Below are 20,000 nucleotides of genomic sequence, written 5' to 3'. Positions count from 1 at the left end.
GTTCCAGTGCTATTGGAATCAGAATTAAACACGCTTCCGAAAGAAAGCAGACTTTGCAAAATCCTACCGATTTAAGGCTCGTGAATTCTGAGCTGTCCAAGCAGGAGATGAACTGAAGAGAAAAAGTAGAGAAGAAATCAGAAGAGAAAAAAAAAAGTAGTGAATTTAAGGGCAGAACGCATTAAAAAATATATATATGGAAGCAGAATGCAAAATGACCAGGGGAAGAAAGCAGATAGTTGTTAGAAAACAAAACTAGGAAGGAGAGAAAGGAATTGAATTAATGGTATGCAAAAGGGGAATACTTTTCCTAAAACACATTCATTATAAAAATAAACAAAGAAATATCTCAGTCTGCAAAGGAAGGCTGGGCTGGAGGCCAAGATTGGACAAAGCACACAGGCCCTGCCAGGCAGCAACTGATTTAAGAGACTCCGTCCAACATCAGGGCTCAAACAAAACACTGTGGGACCCCAAGGTCTCCATCCAAGTTACCAGATGGAAAGCTATTCCTTGTACATGTGCGGAGGAAAGGGAGTCTTGTGTTGTCCAGGGAGCAGTGGAGGAATGTGTGCTATAAATGAACTATTTCTGAAACAAATCGGAAGCAAAGAAATGTATTTTGTAATCCTAATAAGCTTAATTATAATAAAAAAATCTAGCCAGTGACATTTTACAATCGTATAAGCAATGTCAAATTTGTGTTCACATTAAAGTGACAGTAAAGTCAAAATTAAACTTTCATGATTCAGATAGAGCATGCAATTTTAAACAACTTTCTAATTTACTTCTGTTATTAAATTTGCTTCATTCAATTGTTATCTTTTATTGGAGAGTAGAACTAGGTAGGCTCATAAGAGCTCAGGAGTGTGCACGTGTCTTTAGTACTTTGTAGCAGCAGTGTTTTGCAACATTGTATAAGAAAGCTACAAATAATGTTGCAAAACTCTGCTGCCATAGAGTACTAAAGACACGTGCACACTTCTGAGCCTACCTAATTTTACTCATCAATAATAAGATACCAATAGAAAGAAGCAAATTTGATAAAAGAAATATATTGGAAAGTTGTTTAAAATTGCAAGCTCTATCTGAATCATGAAAGTTTAATTTTGACTTTACTGCCCCTTTAATATAAGGTTACTTATATTATGGACTTTTTTTGGGGGTGCAATTTAGATTTTTAAAAATCTGATTTAAATGGTGAATCTTCATTTTTATTATTTTCTATAGAATTTTATAGGACACATTATAAAAAAAAATAATAGGACTCTTTTTCCAATTGTTTATAGAACATCTTTAGAAATAATTGTAAAGGACTCAAATCAATTGGGGTGAAATATAGACCGAATGGATATGTAAAATATTGTTCAGAATCAGATTATGTGCTTGACACCAAAACTGTCACACTCTAAGCAGTGTTAAAAGGGTATTATGGGGGGGGGGGGGTTATCTACAACCAATTACAAGAAATGAGAATTGTAGGGCTGAAGCAGTGGCTTGTGCATCTGTATATGTGTATGAGTATGTTTAAGAGTGAGCATATGTGCATATTCATATAACAAATTTGCTGTATATGGCATTTTTATGACTAGTTGTGTATGCGTATGTGTAAGCAGATATGCAAATATGAAGAATTGGTGCAAATGTAATAAATATATATATGACAAAAGGACAGATGCAGAAACATAGTTCTATAGATAAAAGGGAAAAAGCACAATTTCATAAATGTTTGATCTCTCCAACCAGAAATTCTATTCACTAAGATCTTAAACACTTTATTGAAAAGGATTAAAACAACAACACATGAATTATAGAGATTTCTCTCACTGGAGGGGAATCTCTTCTTATCTTAGCGAATATAGAGCTTGCGGTAGATATGCAAAGAAAGGAAAATGCACATAGATTATAATGGAAATTAATATGTAAAAGGAAAAAAGGATAGAATCCTAAAGTATAAAATACAATTAAAGTGCCATAAAACATTTTGAGATCTGTCCATATTCTAAAAGTAAAAATAGTTTGCATAAAAAAAATGTTTAAAAATTGCTGGCAATGACTGTTAAAGTCTTGCATTCTACCATATCAATGGTGGATATATATGCAGCCATAAAAGGAATTGTGGGGGGGGGGGGGCGGGGAGTTAGAGCTGTACAATTCGGACACTTAAAAGAAAGTGTTAATGGCGAGGCACTGCAGTATAAATTTGCAGGTAAAGTAATTAAAGTACATATTATATTTTGTCTCTATCCCAACCTGTTTTATGCCCCTTTAATTATCCAACAACATTTAAGAAAAACAAAATAACAGATTTATGACAACTAAATACTTATTTTATTCAATTGTAGAAAATAAAATGTTATTTATAGCAAGTACAATACAAAAACACAAATACAATAATGAAAAACAAATCGCTAATTCAGTTTATGATTTAATACATTTCACAAGAGTTCCTGACTTCCAATAATCCTCTGTTAATTTTAGCTGGGAGGTTTTCAATCATACTGCCTAAATAAACATTAATGTTTTATACAACAGCTCGTTCATGAACTCAAAAATCTAATCTTTATCTGTTCTTATTATGGGGACAGATGATCATGTTAATTAAAGAATTGGAAATGTTACATTCAAATGTTCAGGATTTTGATTATAAAGTAGCAAGATAACTACAATAAACAGTCTGTGCATCATGAAATTTCCCTCCCTTTTCCTCTGCTAGATTAGATTTCATGTGGACTGCTCAGCATCAATATTACATCTACAAGGCTATTTAAAACAAATGGATGAACTGTGACAAAAGGTAGGATGTAAGGCTATAAAACTAGGCTTTGTTGTTTTCCACAAATCTATAATCCTGACAGATGCCAACTTTGTATCAACACATAGATACAGCAAAACTACAATCAATCTGGAGCAGCAAATCCCAACATTTTATAAGTTTTAGCAGAAACAGATAATTACCTCTGTTAAACACAGAGATTTGTGTCTTTCAGTGATGGATTTATTTGTAGCAGAGTATTTTCTCCTGATGGCAAACGTATTTCAAAATGAAATGCTTTTCCCTAGATTCTATCCATTCCATATAAGCAGGAATGGGGGGATTTTGCTGTCTGGAAGTGCTGGGATGAGAACAGATGGGAACCATGTGAGGAAAGAAGCGTGCTGGAATATTATGTTAAAGAGCAGCAAAAATATAAAGAGATTAGAGTGGGGTAAGAGATAAAGGGGAACACCATAGGTAAAAAACAAAATTTATGGTAACCTGATAAATGTATTGCTTTCCGGATATGGTTAGTCTACAACGTCCTCAATTACTGTTGGGAATATCACTCCGGGCCAGCAGGAGGAGGCAAAGAGCACCACAGCCAAGCTGTTAAGTATCACTCCCCTTCCCACAACCCCCAGTCAATCGACCAAAGGGAGATGGAGAAAAAGGAGTAACACAAAGGTGCGGAGGTGCCTGAGGTTTATTCAAAATTAACTGTCTTAAATAAAGGGTGGGGTCGTGGACTCACCATATCCGGAAAGAAATACATTTATCAGGTAAGCATAAATTTTGTTTTCTTTCCTAAGATATGGTGAGTCCACGACATCCTCAATTACTGTTGTAAACCAATACCCAAGCAAAAGTATCAAATTTGTAAAACGTATGCCGAGAAGACCAAGTTGCAGCCTTGCAAATCTGTTTCACAGAAGCCTAATTTTTGAAGGCCCAAGAGGAAGAGAGACAGCCCACGTGGAATAAGCTGTAATTCTCTCAGGAGGTTGCTGACCAGCAGTCTCATAAGCCAAACGAATAATACTTCTTAACCAGAAAGAAGTAGCAGTAGCTTTCTGACCTTTACGTTTTCCAGAGAAACAAACAAACAGGGCAGAAGACTGGTGAAAATCCTTAAGAGCATGCACAACGTCCAGATTGTGCAACAAACGTTCCTTAAAGAAGGAACAACAATTTCCTGATTAATAATTTTATCTGAAAAAACTTTAGGAAAAAAAAACAACTTCATACGAAGAACCGCCTTATCCGCATTAAAGATAATATAAGGCGAATCACACTGTAAAACCGAAAGTTCCGAAACTCTCCGAGCAGAAGAGCAAACAGAAACAAAACCTTCCAAAATAATAACTTAATACCTATGGAATGCCAAGGCTCAAACGGAACCTGCTGCAAAACTTTCAGAACAAGGTTAAGGCGCCAAGGAGGAGCAACACGCAAACACAGGCCTGATTCTGAACAGAGCCTGACAAAAGGATTGAACATCGGGCACATCTGCCAGACGCTTGTGTAACAAAATAGACAATGGAGAAATCTGACACTTCAGAGTACTGACTGACAAACCCTTCTCCAGAACTTCCTGGAGAAAAGAAAAAATCCTAGGAATCCTAACCTTACTCCAAGAGTAGCCCATGGATTCACACCAATTAAGGTATTTACGCCATACCTTATGGTAAATCTTTCTAGTTACAGGCTTGCGAGCCTGAATCAAGGTCTCAACGACCGACTCAGAAAACCCACGCTTAGACAGAACTAAGCGTTCAATGTCCAAGCAGTCAGCTTCAGAGAAACAAGATTTGGATGAAGTAATGGACCCCGAATTAGAAGGTCTTTACGCAGAGGCAACCTCCAAGGTGGAAGAGATGACATCTTCACTAGGTCTGCATACCAGATCCTGCAAGGCCACGGAGGGGCTATTAGAATCACTGATGCTCTCTCCTGTTTGATACGAGCAATGACTTGCGGAAGGAGCGCAAACAGAGGAAACAGGTATGCCAGCCTGAAAACCCAAGGAACTGCCAGAGCATCTATTAGAGTGGCCTGAGGGTTTCTTGACCTTGAACTGTACCTTGGAAGCTTGGCGTTCTGCTGAGACGCCATCAGATCCAGCTCCGGCACCCCCCATTTAAGGGTTAAACTGGAGAATACCTCCGGATAGAGTGCCCACTCCCGGGATGAAAGGTCTGTCTGCTGAGGAAATCCGCTTCCCAGTTGTCCACTCCTGGGATGTGGATGGCAGATAGACAGCAATTGTGAGCTTCCACCCATTGCACAATCTGAGCCACCTCCTTCATGGTTAAGGAACTCTGAGTTCCTCCCTGGTGGTTGATGTAAGTCACTGAGGTTATGTTGTCTGACTGGAACCTGATAAACCGGGCAGAAGACAACTGAGGCCAAGCCATCAGAGCATTGAAAATCGCTGTCAACTCCAGAAGCAGACTCCTCCTGAGTCCATAGTCCCTGCACCTTTAACGAGTCCCAGACTGCTCCTCAGCCCAGCAGGCTGGCGTCCATGGTCACAATTACCCAGGAAGGTCTCCGGAAGCATGTGCCCTGAGCCAGATGATCCTGAGAAAGCCACCACAGAAGAGAGAGTCTCTTGTCAACTGGTCTAGATCTATCCTCTGAGATAGATCCGAAAGATCTCTGTTCCATTGTCTGAGCATACATAACTGCAGAGCTCTTAAATGGAACCGAGCAAAGAGAATGATGTCCATGGAAGCGACCATCAGACAAATTACCTCCATACATTGAGCCACTGATGGTCGAACAGTAGACTGCAGAGAGAGGCAAGCAGCAAGAATCTTTGATTTTCTGACCTCCGTTAGAAAAATCTTCATAGCTAGAGAATCTATTATGGTCCCTAAAAAAACTACCCTTGTAGCTGGAACAAGGGAACTCTTTTCCAGATTCACTTTCCATCCGTGGAAACGCAGAAAAGATAACAAGGTCTCTGTATGCAATTTTGCTTGTTGAAAAGATGGTGCCTGAACCAAAATGTCATCCAAGTATGGCGCTACAGCAATTCCCAGAGACCTGATCACTGCCAAGAGAGCCCCCAGGGCCTTTGAAAAAATTCTCGAAGCTGTGGCAAGGCCAAACGGAACCGCCACAAACTGAAAGTGTTTGTCTAAAAAGTCAAATCTCAGGAACTTGTGATGATCCATGTGAATGGGAACATGAAGATACACATCCTTTAGGTCTATGGTTGTCATAAACTGACCCTCTTGTATCAAGGGAAAAATGGAACAAATAGTTTCCATCTTCAAGGACGGTACTCTGAGAAACCTGTTTAAACACTTCAGATCTAGAATAGGACGGAAAGTTCCCTCCTTTTTGGGAATTATAAACAGATTGGAATAGAAACCTAGACTCTGTTCCTGTACAGGAACTGGAACTATCACTCCAAGGGAGGAAAGATTGTGAACACATTTCAAGAATGCCTCTCTTTCTATCTGGTCTGCAGATAATCTTGAGAGGTGAAACCTGCCCCTGGGAGGAAAAGTCTTGAATTCTAATTTGTAACCTTGGGATACTATGTCCACAGCCCAAGGATCTGGAACATCTCGTATCCACGGTTGAAAGAACTGAGAAAGTCTGCTCCCCACTTGATCCGATCCCGGATCGGGGGCAAACCCTTCTTGCTGATTTGGATTTAGCTGTCGGTTTCTTTGACTGCTTCCCCTTGTTTCAAGACTGATTGGGTCTCCAAGAAGACTTGGGCTGCTCCTGCTTGGAAGAAGAAGGGGAAGGCTTTCCTCTGAAGTGACGAAAGGAACGAAAATTACTCTGACGTTCCTTAGATCTATGCTTCTTATCTTGAGGTAGAAAAGACCATTTTCCACCTGAAATATCAGAAATCATTTCTGCCAGACCAGGTCCAAACAAGGTCTTACCCTTGTAAGGAATCGCCAAAAGCTTTACCTTTGAGGAAACATCAGCTGACCAAGATTTCAGCCACAAAGCCCTGCGGGCTAGCACAGCGTAACCAGAAGACTTGGCTCCCAGTCTAATAACCTGCATGATAGCATCAGAAATAAAGGAATTGGCTAGCTTAAGAGCCTTAATCTTATCTTGGATCTCATGCAAAGGAGTCTCTACCTTAAGAGACTCAGACAGGGCATCAAACCAGTAGGATGCCGCACTTGTCACAGTGGCAATACACACAGCCGGTTGTCATAGGAGACCTTGATGAACATATATCCTCTTCAAATAGGCCTCTAGCTATTTGTCCATTGGGTCCTTAAAGGAACAGCTATCCTCAATAGGAATAGTAGTTCTTTTAGCCAAAGTAGAAATGGCCCCTTCTACTTTAGGTACAGTGTGCCAAGGCTCTTTAATGGAGTCAGCGAAAGGAAACATCTTTTCTAAAAATAAAAGATGGGGAAAAAAGTATCCCTTGCTTCTCCCATTCCTGTGTAATAATCTCTGTAGGACGGTCAGGAACCGGAAACACTTCCAAAGAGGAAGGAACATCAAAATAACTATTAAGTTTACTTGATTTCTTAGGAATGACAACGCAGGGGTGTCAGAGTCATCCAGAGTAGCCAAAACCTCCTTTAACAGTACATGAAGGTGTTCAAGCTTAAATCTAAAGGATACAACTTCAGCATCAGAAGAAGGCATCGCACTGTCCGAATCTGAGATTTCACCCTCAGAGGCTACCGACTTATCTTCCTCATCAGATTTATGAGGGAGGGCAACTTGAGTAGCAAGAGCTGGGTCAGAAACCTTACTATCTAAATCTCTAATTTTCCTCTTGCGTTTTCCTTTTAAAATAGGAAAGGCAGCTAACGCCGCAGATACCTGCTTGCAAATAAACTCCTCCAGGAGATTGAGAGGAACCGCAGGGCACTGTATGTGACGCCATTGAGGCTTGGGACAAAACAGGAGAGAGCTGTGGCAATGCCTGAACAGCATCATCCTGAGAGACGTTGGGCTCAGCATAATTTTTTTCCCTAGGAGCAGCAATTTGTGCTTCAATACACAAAAGGCACTGATTCATGAGAGCAGACTCCTGCTCTATGTCAGACATGGTCTCAGAAATAGAATTAATAAAAAGAATAGGCTATGTTATACTCTTCCTTTAAAAAGCAACATTATACCCAATAAGAAAAAGAGATACACGGTATCTGCTTGACCCTGTACCAGCTGAACTAACCACGAGGCAGAAGTGTTTTTGTGCCCTATAGCCTAACTTATACGGACCCTCTACTATCCAACTAAATATGTCGGATTTCTACAGGCAGATGAAAGCCCTGCTGGACAACCTAGAGGAGAAAATGGATCACAACTTTATGGATTTAAAGCTCATACTCAAGGATCAGCATGATATGGAGAACAGCCTAACACTCAAAATGGCGACTACTATAGACCCTGATGAGACCGGCGAGTCCTCCCAGCTTAACGCAAAAGCGCTACCTTCAGAGCTAGACACTTACTACCGGGAACGAGAGTCTCTCCATCCCACAGAACTATCCCTGCAACTCTCCTCGCCCGCAAAGAAAGCTGTGGAGACTGTCCCTTTTGACCGGCAAGGGAATGTGCTAAAGAGTCGCATGAAATCTCACCCACATGGTTCATCTCGGTGCGTAGTGGTGAGAGTTACAACACTGAGGAGCGCTGTTATGCTATATCCATATTGGGCAGAACTATTCCCCAGAAACATCTCCCAGCTCCTTGTTAGTTTTTTACCGCAGATCAGCGGTTTGCATCCGCATGAGGAGAGATGGATCCTTGGCACAGGACTAGTGTCATATGCGGTGGAGTCTGTTACCTATGCTTTCGGAGCGGCGGGTCCTGTGGAGGTGATGGCCCTTAAAGAGCAGCGCCCAGAAGTACTTTGGAGAACACAGAGAGCCGATGTAAACTCCAGACTGGCTAGCGGTATAGGTTAGAGGAAAGGCAAGCTAAAAGAGAGATATAACCCGAGCAAGTCATATTATTGGGGACATTCTTGTGACAATTGGTATTTAGTGTTTACCCCACCAGTTATTTTTGTCCTCACTGACTATGAACTGTTATTGCCCTGTTGGTACCCGCAAGTTAATTATTTTTAATTATTTCTATATGTTCATATGAGACCGGTATTGCATATATGTGATTGCTAATGAATCGCTTACATACTGTTTCTGAGTTAAACATGCCAGTTATATGGACACTTGTGCGGTAACATCACAGCTAAGCTTACCCTAATGTACATACATCCATAAATGTTAACCCAATCATATGTGTGTTTTAACCGGTTTGTTACTGTTTTAGTAGAATATATATGATTATGCGGACATATTGTTCAAATGCTGGGTGTTGGCATGTTGGATACTATATGTAGGCAGTCAGTTTACATACAAAGCTTATTCTAAATTTAAGTTTTTCCCATATTCCCCTCCTAAACTTACATTCTATCTCAAAAATGTTGTTTTTCTATGTGCCAGCTCTGTCACTCATAGTAAATATAGGTGCAGTAATGTAATACAGCTACTCACTAGTTTTATACTGCATCATATTATACTCGCTTTTATTCTGTTCCAATATTATTGCTTCACACCATTAGAGCTTTTCTAGATATCACTTATTTGTATACACATAATTGTAAGCTCCTGCATGTGTTGGTACTTAAAATATATCTATCTTATATTTGAGTCAATTTAATGAGCTAGGTAGCACTCAGTTTTACTTAGACATATATCTTCATGCAAAGCTGATTGTAGGAGATAGTACTTATTACACAACCCTAGTTAGATGGTGCAAACTGTCGCAGTATGCTTAAAGCTTATATTATATGCGTCTGTTTAACCATGTATAACTATGGCGCACCAATAATCTATGTTGTCACGGAGGAAAGCATATCTAGATATTTTATTACTAAGTCTACCCTTACCCCTGACAATTAACCTTTTGACTACTATGAGATGTCAGCCTAGCTTCATTAGATAGTAGCGCATGTGCGCTCATTCCACCTAAATGACTAAATTAGACTCTGTCTCATAATACTCTCATGTTTTCTGAAATACATTTAAAGTTGACCTAATTATACTTGTGGTTTAAGCTTGTGTGCATATGTTTTTAGGCTCCCTCTATAGGAGTACAAAAGTTTTGATGAGTATGGTTATGTTCATATTAAGTAATAATTATTTTGTCCTAACTAAACTTACTCCTAGTGACACTTCCTTCACTATCCCCATATACTTTTATTCCTAGGATAGATTAATATGGGGTTCTATAGATATCGGATTAGTTGGGACTGAGCTTGAATAGATGCCTAAGCTTCTAAAACTGAGACATAAGATTTTTAACTGACCTAACCTCTCTCCATATGTAAAAAGCAATGCAACGGCTCTTTTAGTATCTTACTTAAGGGTGTTGGTCAATCTCTCTGTTCCATAACTTTGTCATACAGTAAGTATGAAATTATGCAATGTATTAGCCTGATATCTGTACTATGTGATTTCAAATTCGCTGTGAGGTTACATATATCATCAAGCACATACTATACTGCTTCTGTATATTACCAATGCCTATAGCTCCTGGGAAGCTCTTTCGCAGTCCTATTCTTAATATAAGATATAGTTAGTCTCTCATTTAAGTGCAGGCAGACGGTTTTTGTATTTTTGTATATTTGTCAAGTATTTTTGCCACTCGCCTGAATTCATGCTTTACTCGTGGGGGCTACTATCTAGAGATATACAGTACATGTAATATAAGCACAATGGTTAACAATGATAGTTCAACCCAGAATATGCCTCTAGTCCTATATAAACTTACATGACTGCCCTAAATCTCCATATAGACTGTTGTCAATTAAGCCCCAGTAAACACTAAGCATTTCAATGCCATAAAATTCTCATTGATATTCTGCTCTATACCTGCCCCTTAGATACTCAAGAGATTTTCCTATATGGCTCCGCCCCTCCACTCCTCCCCCTATTCAATAAGCGGTGCTTATCCGCTGAAATTCCTCCACCACCCATAATATCTTTACTATAAGTTATCCTTAGGCCCAATAGCGGCCGCAGATCTGACTATTGTATATTATCTCATCTCTACGCAGCCAATGGGTCCATGAGAGGCCTTCTCACTAGTCAGCCAGTTTTGCGAATATATATAAAAATCTAGAGGTTTGAGAAACTTATTTGATGTCAGACATTGTTGCAATTTTTTTGTTTTTGATCTCTATTGTCCTTTAATGGTCGAAAATTTTTATTCACAATTGACTGAAGCGCATTCACTGTTGCACGTATATCAATGTATGATGTTTTTTGTATTGTTGCATAACCTCAATAAAAAAATTATTTTAAAAAAAAAAAGAGATACAATAGAAAAGAGGTATATAATTTTTTTTTGTTTGTTTATATAAGAACCCTCAGCAAAAGAATTGGCTCCAGCAAACTGTAAACTGACCTTTTATAAACTCAAATGAAGAGCGCAGATACGCTCAAATAAGTCTCAGTACCTCCACACCTCAGCAGTAACTGAGGAGCCTTCCTGCCTTCCGTTCCTGCGACTTCACCAAAACAGACCATAATTATGGGAATCCTTAAAACTGCACCACGCTGAGTAGCCGACACCGCTCCAAATACAAAGGAAAAGAGCGTCACATGATCGGCGTAATGACCTGCGCCCCAGGAGGTGTGAAAATACCAGAAACTGCATCTTCCTGATACACTGAGAAGACTCAATCTCAGTAAAGAACTTCCCTCAGTGTGAGCAGTTTGCGGGTAAAATTGCAGGTCGGATCGCAATACAGTAAGCGATCCGCGACAGCAAACACCCAAGCTTGTCAGGCTATAAATAAAAACTAAGGAACCCTCATCTGAATGTCGGAATACACCAACATAACACTCTTGTGCTGAGTATAGTACAAAACACATAAGCCCAAGAGAAAACAGAGCCCAAATAAAGTTAATCCCTTACTCTACTAAGGGAGATAACCCAGTCTCACAACACATGCCTTATGTGCCTGCACCCTGCCCTAAATCATTCCCATTCCAAGGTCACGCGATCCCAACAATCTCATCTCCATTAACCCACAGCGCTTATCCCCTCTCTTTTCTTGTGCCCTCTGGAATGCACGCTCTGTCTGTAACAAACGTACAACTGTTCACGACCTGTTTGTTTCTAACGCTTTCAATCTTCTAGCAATTACTGAAACCTGGCTTTCTTCCTCTGACACTGCTTCCATTGCTGCTCTAACGCACGGCGGTCTCCCCTTTAGCCACACACCTAGGCCAGCTGAGAGACACGGTGGCGGTGTTGGAATCTTACTGTCCCCCTCCTGCTCCTATCAGCACCTCCATCCTCATCCATCTCTCTCCTTCTCCTCCTTTGAAGTCCATTGCATCCGCATTTTCTCCCCCCTCTCCCTCAAGGTGGCAGTTATCTATCGCCCCCCTGGACCAACCTCCCAATTCTTCGACAACTTTGCTGCCTGGCTTTCTCACTTTCTCTCTACAAATACACCTGCTCTAATTCTAGGGGACTTCAACATCCCCATTGATAACCCATCTACCCCTGCTGCCTCTAAACTTCTCTCACTCACAAACTCCTTTAGTCTTTCACAATCCACCCTATTCCCTACTCACCATGACGGACACTCTCTTGATCTGGTATTCTCCTACCTCTGCTCCCCTTCTGATGTCAACTGTAGCCCATTTCCCATCTCAGACCACCATCTGCTCACCTATAATCTCAATGTACAGGCTAAACCTATTTCTACCCCCCGCCTCCGCACCTGTAGAAATCTGCACACTGTGGATCCTCTCCAACTTTCTAACCTTATTCAAAAACGCCTTCCTCACACTTCCATGGTATCCTGCCCTGACCTTGCTACAAGCCACTATAACAATACTCTCTCCTCTGCACTCGACGCCCTTGCTCCTCCACAAATACGCAAAACCCCACGTCGTCAGCTCCAGCCCTGGCACTCTCAGCAAACACGCTATCTACAAAAATGCTCCCGTGCTGCTGAACGTGCCTGGAGGAAATCCCGCTCTGAACCCGATTTCCTACACTATAAGTTCATTCTTTATTCTTACTCCTTTGCCCTTCACTTAGCCAAGCAAAACTACTTCTCTTCTCTCATATCTTCTCACTCCTCAAACCCTAAACGTCCCTTCTCCACTTTCAACACTCTCCTCTATCCACCTGCACCACCCCCCTCATCTGACTTTAGCGCTCAAGACTTGGCAGACTACTTTTTCAACAAAACACTTACCATCAGAAGTAACATCCCACCACAAGACCGCAACCTTTCATCTCCGCCCCCGGTCACCCCCTCCAACACTCTCAGTACCTTCCCCCCAACCACTGAGAATGAAGTGAGTTCCCTAATATCTTCCTCACACCTCACTACCTGCCCCCTTGACCCTATCCCTTCACATCTAATACCTTCTCTGTCCTCTACCCTCACCCCAGCTCTTACTCACATATTCAACCGATCTCTTACTACTGGTTCATTTCCATCATCCTTCAAACATGCAAAGGTCAACCCCATCCTCAAAAAACCCTCCCTCGACCCTAATTCTCCTGCAAACTACCGCCCCATATCACTACTTCCGCTAGCTTCTAAAGTCCTGGAAAAACTAGTTTTCGATCGCCTAACACACTTCCTATCCTCCAACTCATTGCTTGACCCCCTGCAATCTGGCTTCCGTCCACAACACTCAACTGAGACTGCCCTCACAAAGGTTACTAACGATCTTCTTTCTGCTAAAAACAATGGCCACTATTCTATACTTATCTTACTTGACCTGTCTGCTGCCTTTGACACTGTTGACCATCCCCTCCTCCTACGGACTCTCAGCTCCCTTGGGCTCTGTGACATTGCCCTCTCCTGGATCCACTCTTATCTCTCTAATAGGTCCTTTTCTGTCTCATTTGCTGGCGACTCATCCTCTCCACTGCCTCTGTCTGTTGGAGTACCTCAAGGCTCTGTTCTAGGCCCTCTACTCTTCTCTATTTATACTTTCTCACTGGGTAAACTTATCAGCAGCTATGGCTTCAACTATCACCTCTATGCTGATGATACTCAGATCTACCTATCCACCCCTGCACTCTCTCCTTCTGTCCTTTCCCACATCAGCGACTGCTTATCTGGCATTTCTTCCTGGATGACCTTTCATCACCTAAAAAATCAACATGTCCAAGACTGAGCTTCTTCTAATCCTCCCAACTAATTCTACTCCAGTTTCTAACTATACTATCACTGTCGGTGACACCACTATCTCCCCATCACCCCAAGTCCGCTGCCTAGGAGTTACACTCTACTCCAATCTGTCCTTCATACCCTACATTCAATCGCTCTCTTCATCCTGTCGCAACCACCTACGCAATATCTCCAAAATTCGTCCTTTTCTGAGTACTGAAACTACTAAACAGCTAATCCATTCCCTAGTAATTTCCCGGCTTGACTACTGTAACATCCTACTAACTGGCCTTCCTCTCTCCCGCCTCTCCCCCCTTCAATACATCCTAAATGCCTCTGCTAGGCTAATCCACCTCTCCCGACGCTCTGTATCTGCCGCACCCCTCTGTGAGTCCCTTCACTGGCTCCCCATTCACAGCAGAATTACATTCAAAATTCTCACTATGACCTACAAAGCCCTTTCCAATGCAGCCCCCCCATACCTGTCCTCCCTCATCAACAAATATACTCCAGCCCGTCCCCTAAGATCCAACAACAACCTACTCCTTGCCTCTTCTACCATCACCTCCTCTCATGCTAGACTACAGGACTTCTCTCGTGCAGCACCAACCCTCTGGAATGCACTTCCTTGAGTTGTCAGACTTTCCCCCAACCTCTCCTCCTTTAAACGCTCCCTAAAGACCTTCTTGTTCAGGGAAGCCTATAACCAAATCAGTAACTAATGAATTCCACTTGCCTAATAGTTGCCCTCATCTAACTTCACACTAACATCATTCCCACCTTTGCAGTCCTCACCTCCTGTTTCTCACCCTCCTATCCATTTAGATTGCAAGTTCTCACGGGAACAGGGCTCCCAATTCCTCCTGTATTTGTTTGTTACATTTTGTCTGGTGTCTCATATTGTACTGTCCTTTTATCTTTGTTACATATGAACAGCGCTGCGGAATCTGTTGGCGCTTTATAAATAAAGAATAATAATAATAAATAATAATTCCAAGGAATTTTATGTCCCAATATATATATATATATATATATATATATATATATATATATATATGCAGGATTCTTTATTAAGTGATCTTTTTCTTCTCCTTAAAATGCATAGTCTCCCCACCTAGAAGACAGAGGCACTTACCTGCTAAACCGCTGTCCGGCAGGAAGACAGCTCTCAAGCATGACAGGACACACTTCCTCACAGAGGCCTGTGAAAAAGAAAGAACAGAGTAAACCTACTCTGGCTTTCTATACTAGGGCAGCAAATTGTTAGGAAAACGCAGCAAGGTGCACCTTAAAAGTGCCTAACTGCTTTAAAGCCACCACTACCCTACTGCAGAGAATAACGTGGAGTACGGCTAGACCCTAAAATCTTGCTTGAAGCACAGAAAACTGAATTTATGCTTACCTGATAAATTACTTTCTCTTACGGTGTATTCAGTCCACGGATTCATCCTTACTTGTGGGATATTCTCAATCCCTACAGGAAGTGGAAGAGAGCACACAGCAAAGCTGTCCATATAGCTCCCCTCAGGCTCCGCCCCCCCAGTCATTCGACCGACGGTTAGGAGAAAAAGGAGAACCATAGGGTGCAGTGGTGACTGTAGTTATTTTAAATTAAATTTGAACCTGACTTAAATGTCAGGGCGGGCCGTGGACTGAATACACCGTAAGAGAAAGTAATTTATCAGGTAAGCATAAATTCTGTTTTCTCTTACTTGGTGTATTCAGTCCACGGATTCATCCTTACTTGTGGGATACCAATACCAAAGCAATAGGACACGGATGAAGGGAGGGAACAAGTCAGGTAACCTAAACGGAAGGCACCACTGCTTGCAAAACCTTTCTCCCAAAAATAGCCTCCGAAGAAGCAAAAGTATCGAATTTGTAAAATTTGGCAAATGTATGCAGTGAAGACCAAGTCGCTGCCTTACAAATCTGTTCAACAGAAGCCTCATTCTTGAAAGCCCATGTGGAAGCCACAGCTCTAGTGGAATGAGCTGTAATTCGTTCAGGAGGATGCTGTCCAGCAGTCTCATAAGCCAAACGGATGATGCTTTTCAGCCAAAAGGAAAGAGAGGTAGCAGTCGCTTTCTGACCTCTCCTCTTACCAGAATAGACAACAAACAAGGATGATGTTTGTCTGAAATCTTTAGTTGCTTTTAAATAGAATTTTAAAGCACGAACCACGTCAAGATTGTGTAAAAGTCGTTCCTTCTTAGAAACTGGATTAGGACACAGAGAAGGAACAATGATTTCCTGGTTAATATTCTTATTAGAAACCACTTTTGGAAGTAAACCAGGTTTGGTGCGCAAAACAACCTTATCTGCATGGAACACCAGATAGGGTGAATTACACTGCAAAGCAGACAATTCAGAAACTCTTCGAGCAGAAGAAATGGCTACTAAAAACAAAACTTTCCAAGATAATAACTTAATATCTATGGAATGCAAAGGTTCAAACGGAACCCCTTGAAGAACTGAAAGAACTACATTTAGACTCCATGGAGGAGCCACAGGCTTGTATAACAGGCTTGATTCTGACTAGGGCCTGTGCAAACACCTGAACGTCTGGTACAGCTGCCAGACGCTTATGTAACAGAATAGACAGAGCAGATATCTGTCCCTTTAAGGAACTAGCTGACAGGCCTTTCTCCAATCCTTCTTGGAGAAAGGCTAGTATCCTTGGAATCCTAACCTTACTCCACGAGTAACCCTTGGATTCACACCAACCAAGATATTTCCGCCATATCTTATGGTAAATTTTCCTAGTGACAGGCTTTCTGGCCTGTATCAGAGTGTCTATAACTGATTCAGAGAAACCACGCTTAGCTAGAATTAAGCGTTCAATCTCCAAGCAGTCAGTTGCAGAGAAACTAGATTTGGATGCTTGAAAGGACCTTGAAGTAGAAGATCCTGCCTCGATGGCAGTCTCCATGGTGGGACCGATGACATGTCCACTAGGTCTGCATACCAAGTCCTGCGTGGCCACGCAGGCGCTATCAGAATTACAGAAGCCTTCTCCTGTTTGATTCTGGCTATTAGCCGAGGGAGAAGAGGAAACGGTGGAAAGACATAAGCTAGACTGAATGACCAAGGCACTGTTAAAGCATCTATCAATGCCGCCTTGGGATCCCTGGATCTGGATCCGTAAATGGGAAGTTTGGTGTTCTGACGGGACGCCATCAGATCCAATTCTGAAATGCCCCATAGCTGGGTCAGCTGAACAAAAACCTCCAGGTGGAGTTCCCACTCCCCCGGATGAAAAGTCTGACGACTTAGAAAATCCGCTTCCCAGTTGTCTACCTCTGGGATGTGAATTGCAGATAGATGGCAGGAGTGGTCCTCCGCCCATTTGATGATCTTGGATACTTCTTTCATCGCTAGGGAACTCCTTGTTCCTCCCTGATGATTGATGTACGCCACAGTCGTGATGTTGTCTGACTGAAATCTGATGAATTTGGACTCCGCTAGTTGAGGCCATGCTTGGAGCGTGTTGAATATCGCTCTCAGCTCTAAAATGTTTATCGGGAGAAGAGATTCTTCCCGAGACCATAGACCCTGAGCCTTCAGGGAGTCCCAGACCGCACCCCAGCCTAACAGACTGGCATCGGTCGTGACAATGATCCACTCTGGTCTGCGGAAACTCATTCCCTGAGACAGGTGATCTTGAGACAACCACCAGAGAAGAGAGTCTCTGGTTTTCTGGTCCATTTGTATTTGAGGAGATAAATCTGCGTAATCCCCATTCCACTGCTTGAGCATGCACAGTTGCAGTGGTCTGAGATGAATTCGGGCAAAAGGGACTACGTCCATTGCCGCCACCATTAAACCAATTACCTCCATGCACTGAGCGACAGAAGGCCGATGAATGGAATGAAGAGCTCGGCAGGTGTTCAACAGTTTGGACTTCCTGACCTCTGTCAGAAAGATTTTCATTTCTACCGAGTCTATTAGTGTTCCCAGAAAGGGAACCCTTGTAAGCGGGGACAGAGAACTTTTTTCTGCGTTCACCTTCCACCCGTGAGACCTTAGAAAGGCCAGAACAATGTCCGTATGAGCCTTGGCTCTGTGGAAAGACGACGCCTGTATTAATATGTTGTCTAGGTAAGGTGCTACTGCAATGCCCTGCGGTCTTAGCACCGCCAGAAGGGACCCTAGCACCTTTGTGAAAATTCTGGGAGCGGTGGCCAACCCGAAAGGAAGGGCCACGAACTGGTAATGTTTGTCCAGAAAGGCGAACCTTAGGAACTGATGGTGATCTTTGTGGATAGGAATATGTAGGTACGCATCCTTTAGATCCACGGTAGTCATATATTGACCTTCCTGGATCATCGGCAAGATTGTCCGAATGGTTTCCATCTTGAAAGACGGAACTCTGAGGAATTTGTTTAGAATCTTTAGATCCAGGATTGGCCTGAAAGTTCCCTCCTTTTTGGGAACTACGAACAGGTTTGAGTAAAAACCCAGTCCTTGTTCTGCAATTGGAACTGGGTGTATTACTCCCATTTTTAGGAGATCTTCTACACAGCGTAAGAACGCCTGTTTCTTTGTTTGGTCTGAAGATAAACGAGAACTGTGGAACCTTCCCCTTGGGGGAGAATCCTTGAATTCTAGAAGGTAGCCCTGAGCAACTATTTCTAATGCCCAGGGATCCGGAACGTCTCTTGCCCAAGCCTGAGCAAAGAGAGAAAGTCTGCCCCCTACTAGATCCGGTCCCGGATCGGGGGCTACCCCTTCATGCTGTCTTGGTAGCAGGAGCAGGCTTCTTGGCCTGTTTACCCTTATTCCAGCCCTGCAAGGGTTTCCAGGTTGCTTTGGGCTGGGAAGCGTTATCTTGCTTTGCTACAGCAGAGGTTGCAGCAGGTCCGCTCCTGAAGTTGCGAAAGGAGCGAAAATTAGCCTTGTTTTTGGCCTTAAACGGCCTATCTTGTGGAAGGGCATGACACTTGCCCCCAGTGATATCTGCAATAATTTCTTTCAGCTCTGGGCCGAAAAGGGTCTTCCCCTTGAAGGGAATATTTAACAGTTTTGTTTTGGACGACACATCCGCCGACCATGATTTGAGCCAAAGCGCTCTTCGCGCCATGATGGCAAAACCTGAGTTTTTCGCCGCTAGCGACTCCTCCAGGGCCTCGAACCAAAAAGCCGCTGCAGTAGTTACAGGAATAATGCAGGCAATTGGTTGAAGTAGAAAACCTTGCTGAACAAAAATTTTCTTCAGCAATCCTTCCAATTTTTTATCCATAGGATCTTTGAAAGCACAACTGTCTTCTATTGGTATAGTTGTACGCTTAGCAAGTTTTGAAACAGCCCCCTCCAACCTTAGGGACCGTCTGCCACTCGTCCCGCCTGGGGTCGTTTATGGGGAACATTTTCTTAAAGATAGGGGGGGGAACAAAGGGTACACTCGGTCTCTCCCACTCCCTAGTCACAATATCCGCCACCCTCTTTGGGATCGGAAATGCCTCAGTGTAAACAGGGACCTCTAAAAACCTGTCCATCTTACACAATTTTTCTGGGACCACCATGGGGTCACAATCATCCAGCGTAGCTAAAACCTCCTTAAGCAGTACGTGGAGGTGTTCCAGCTTAAATTTAAACGCTAAGGAATCAGAATCTGCCCGCTGAGAAACTTTTCCTGTATCAGAAATTTCTCCCTCAGACAGACCTTCCCTCACTGCTACTTCTGAGTTTTGTGAGGGTACTACAGATAAATTATCCAAAGCTTCAGATTGCTCATCCTCTGTATTTAAAACTGAGCTATAACGCTTTCTTGGAAAAACTGGCAGTTTGGATAAAAATGCTGCGAGGGAATTATCCATTACTGCTGCTAATTGTTGTAAAGTAATAGGGGCCAATGGGCTAGAGGTACTAGGCATCGCTTGCGCGGGCGTAACTGGTGTTAAAAACTACAAATCTAACACCACAAACTCTTTACCCTCCCGTGGAGATGCTACTTGTTAGAGCGGCAAAGAGAATGACTGGGGGGGCGGAGCCTGAGGGGAGCTATATGGACAGCTTTGCTGTGTGCTCTCTTTGCCACTTCCTGTAGGGATTGAGAATATCCCACAAGTAAGGATGAATCCG

The 20,000-nt window shown here is 42.5% G+C and overlaps 1 protein-coding gene across 4 annotated transcripts in view; it reads right to left on the bottom strand.

Annotated features, from left to right (window-relative positions):
* ZFYVE27 (zinc finger FYVE-type containing 27) overlaps nt 1–20,000 on the bottom strand; it is a 346,652-nt gene that overhangs the window by 191,534 nt on the left and 135,118 nt on the right. For 2 of the 4 annotated variants that reach the window (XM_053692545.1, XM_053692546.1), the window contains exon 8: nt 68–112. The exons of the other annotated variants lie outside the window; for them this stretch is intronic. In XM_053692545.1, coding sequence (XP_053548520.1) covers nt 68–112 — 45 coding nt within the window. The remainder of the gene's footprint in view (nt 1–67; nt 113–20,000) is intronic. 4 annotated transcript variants of the gene reach the window in all.

The sequence above is a fragment of the Bombina bombina genome, chromosome 9, assembly GCF_027579735.1.
Source record: "Bombina bombina isolate aBomBom1 chromosome 9, aBomBom1.pri, whole genome shotgun sequence".
Taxonomy (NCBI): domain Eukaryota; kingdom Metazoa; phylum Chordata; class Amphibia; order Anura; family Bombinatoridae; genus Bombina; species Bombina bombina.
The sequence above is the reverse complement of the archived record's forward strand: the minus strand, read 5'-3'. Positions and strand labels throughout refer to the sequence as shown.